This window comes from Durio zibethinus, unplaced genomic scaffold, assembly GCF_047325235.1.
Source record: "Durio zibethinus cultivar Kanyao isolate XHJ-2024 unplaced genomic scaffold, ASM4732523v1 HiC_scaffold_179, whole genome shotgun sequence".
Classification (NCBI taxonomy): Eukaryota; Viridiplantae; Streptophyta; class Magnoliopsida; order Malvales; family Malvaceae; genus Durio; species Durio zibethinus.
In genome coordinates this window covers 4,911-8,716 of record NW_028322802.1, presented here as the reverse complement: position 1 = coordinate 8,716, position 3,806 = coordinate 4,911, and the positions used below count along the sequence as shown (strand labels likewise).

The window sequence follows — 3,806 nt, the reverse complement described above, 5'->3', positions numbered from 1 at the left end:
ATTTGAAATACAGGAAAGAAATACCATTCAGGTAATATTTCCAAAGGAGTTGCAAATGGATCCGCGGGTTCACCAATCATTGAAGGTTCTAGAACCGCTAAGCCTACGTTACAAGCAATAGTACCGAGAATTACTACTGGAAAAATATATAAAAGATCATTGGGCCATGCGGGTTCCCCATAATAATTATGACCCATACCTTTAGCTAATTTAGCTCTTAATACAGGATCGTTCAAGTCAGGTTTTTTTGTTATTAGGATAGGTGAATTTTTCTAGATCCATCCCCCGAAGGAACCGGACATGATAATTTTTCATCATCCGGCTCAAGCAAAAATCAATCGAATCAAATGGATACAAACGGATACATATAAAATGAATCTATATGTTATCCACACATATATGAATGATTTCATATGTAAGAAAAAAGTTACCTGATTCCATTTTACGAAGTTGCAACTATACATTCCAAGGAATGCCATTTTTACAGGTAAATGCTCAATACCCAAGTAGGCGTACAAAGTTGATCGTGATCAAGTGCTTTCTGGGTCGTCTTAGGCCTTGCGATTCACCTTTATCCCAAAAATATATCGAGATTTTTTACATACAAAGGATTTACTTGTTACTAATATAGTCTAGCCTTTGCTCTTCTTTAGATCCCTTGTTTCACTCCGATAGTATAATAATAATAAATCGGGTCGATGCAGAAGAAATGAATGTATTTTCATACTATTAAGATAAGAAAGTAAAAAAAAAATAAAAATAAATAAATAAAATCTAATTTGCATTATGCCAAATCACTTATTCTACTGGATCTTACGGAGCCCTGTTCATACACGACATCGTCAGGTCTGATCATAGAAAAGATTCTCTTCAAGCGAACCAGCCTATCCTTTGTATGGGGCTTACACGGTGGTTGGAACAAAGACACATTTGGTTGTGAATTCCAATGTAGCAGATAAAGGCATATTTCTGCATGGCCCAATCAATAGTTCAAGTCACACACTCCCATAATCCATTTTCTCTTCGGGGAATTCCCTTCAACTATTCATGTCATATCAAATAAATAATAGAATATTGTGGAGTTGAAAGGAAATATCCAAATACATGTCTTATTTTTTTTTTTTTTTCAACAATCCATATTTGTAGCAATGAAATACTATTGTTCCTCCCCCAAGTAATAAGATAAATGATTGGCAAGTAATAAGATAAATGATTGGTTACAATATAGCTATGGTCTATATTCTCTATAAAGGACCAGAAATGCCTTGCTTACGTATCATTAGGAAATGCATTAACATAAATACAGCAGTAAGAAGGGGTAATACAAAAGTGTGTAAACTATAAAAACGGGTCAAAGTGGATTGTCCCACACTAGCACTTCCACGCAATAACTCTACCAAAGGCGATCCTATTACCGGAATAGCTTCCGGAACGCCTGTTACGATTTTGACTGCCCAATAACCAATTTGGTCCCAAGGTAAGGAATAACCTGTTACACCAAAAGATGCAGTCAACACAGCCAGAACCACGCCTGTAACCCAAGTCAATTCGCGAGGTTTTTTAAAACCACCAGTGAGATAGACACGAAATACGTGCAGGATCATCATTAAGACCATCATACTTGCCGACCATCGATGAACTGATCGGATTAACCAACCAAAGTTAGCTTCAGTCATTATGTATTGAACAGAAGTAAAAGCCTCAGTAACGGTTGGACGATAGTAAAAAGTCATAGCAAATCCTGTAGCTACTTGTACCAAAAAACAAGTAAGCGTAATTCCTCCTAGACAATAAAATATGTTAACATGAGGAGGAACATATTTACTAGTTATATCATCTGCAATCGCCTGAATCTCGAGGCGTTCTTCGAACCAATCATAGACTTTATTGAGATAGGTAAACCAAGAGGACTCCCCCCCTGAGAACCGTATATGAGAATTTCATCTCGTACAGCTCAAACAAAAACACCCAAATAATAGCTGAAACGGATATGGAATAGAAAGTTTGAAACTTCTTAATCTTTTCATTCAATTTTATCTGAAGACACAAAAGAGTAAAAATCCGAAAGCTCTTTTTTGTAGTTGTAATTATAATGCCAAAAAATCAAGTCGGCGCATTCGTCTTTATGTTGATCAGGCCTCTTGAATCTTCTATTTACCTACTTATTTCTTTTCTTTTTCTTTGCTTTGATTTGTTATTTATATGGAATGTGGCTTTATTCTTGTTTTCTTTATTTTTAATAGGAATTCTCTTGTTAAGACCCTATGAATCAATTGAAACTTCAGATTCATACCAGAACCGCGATGATTCAATAAAACCTTCAAACTAAGTCCAAAGATTCTTTGAGTAAGAATTATTGGATCATCACTTATTCAATGAATAGAATAGATATAATAAATAAAAATACAAAGAAAAGAAAGGTTTGTCCTTTGATCAAAATAAGCATAAACTAAATGAGAGTTTGAAAGAAGAAAAAATTTCTCGATTTATAAATAAAAAACCTCTTTCTTTGAAAATTTTTTTTTTTTTTGAGTCCGGCCGCGAGGTTTGAATATTAAGTATGAATCATAGTTCGAATACTTCGTGATCCATTTCATATATTCCGTGCTCCAGATACTAGAATGGCTATCCGACGGGATAAAACTATCTCGATCAAGAGGACAGACCCATTTTCTGTACTATCAATAGGATCAATTATAACAAGTCACACACTCATATTCCGGAAATACAGAAACAAAAAAAATTTCGCGGTCGAACTACCAAAATAGAATGGGCTAAAAAAAATCCGAGAACTAAAAGTTTCACTTTTTGTATTGAAAAGCGAGGCTTCGTGGTTCTTGTGAATCTAATTCAGCGAAATTCCATCCAGTAAAACGGAAGAATTATAAATCTCCAAAATAATAGATAAGAATATCGAAAATAAAGCCATTGCGACACCCATCAAAGGAGTCGTTCCCCATCCAGGAGCTACTTTACCATATTCCGAATTCAATGGTTTCAAAAAATCCCCTACAACAGTTCGTCTTGGACCAGATCTAGAACTACCCTCAACGGTTTGTGTAGCCATAAATCTTATTTTGTATTCAGTGAGATCTGTTGACTTTGTATATCATTCCGCTGTAAATAAACGATCTTATCATAGATCCATTGTGATCTTGAAATTATATTTATATTTATATTATTTATATTTATATTTATATATATTATTTATATAATTATATAATAATGGAAACAGCAACTTTAGTCGCCATCTCTATATCTGGTTTACTTGTAAGTTTTACTGGGTACGCCTTATATACTGCCTTTGGGCAACCCTCTCAACAATTAAGGGATCCATTCGAGGAACACGGGGACTAATTGAAGTAATGAGCCTCCCAATATAATATTGGGAGGCTCATTACTTCAATTGAGATAATGAAAAATCATTTCATTTTTTTAGTTGGAACTTTAGGCGGTTCTCGAAAAAAGATAGCGAAAAAAATTATCCCTAGAGTAGATACTAAGAGGAATGTATAAACCAATGCTTCCATAAATTCGATCGTGGTTTACAATTATAGCTTCCGTACCTATTTATTTAGAATCATCTCCCGAATAAAATAACGAAAGAACAAGAATCAAAGAAAAGGCAGCGATTTTAATCAAGATTTTTACAGCAGCCTATGTCAAATCACAAACAGAAAATAGAAGCGAAAAATAACAAAGCAATCTTGCATCAGACTACTTGTCTTCTTGTAGTTGGATCTCCAAGTTTTTGGAATGCTCCAAATTCCACTTGAGCATCCAAATCTGGATCAATACCGGCAAAA

The 3,806-nt window shown here is 34.5% G+C and overlaps 1 protein-coding gene across 1 annotated transcript; it reads right to left on the bottom strand.

Moving 5' to 3' along the window:
- Nucleotides 1–1,001: 1,001 nt before the first annotated feature.
- Nucleotides 1,002–3,164, bottom strand: LOC149509407 (cytochrome b6). The gene is made up of 2 exons (XM_089757730.1): nucleotides 2,711–3,164; nucleotides 1,002–1,886 (listed from the first exon to the last, which is right to left on the bottom strand). Exons 1-2 carry the CDS (start codon nucleotides 2,714–2,716, stop codon nucleotides 1,245–1,247), a joined length of 648 nt encoding a protein of 215 aa, XP_089613856.1. The 5' UTR covers nucleotides 2,717–3,164; the 3' UTR covers nucleotides 1,002–1,244.
- Between the last annotated feature and the right edge of the window lie 642 nt (nucleotides 3,165–3,806).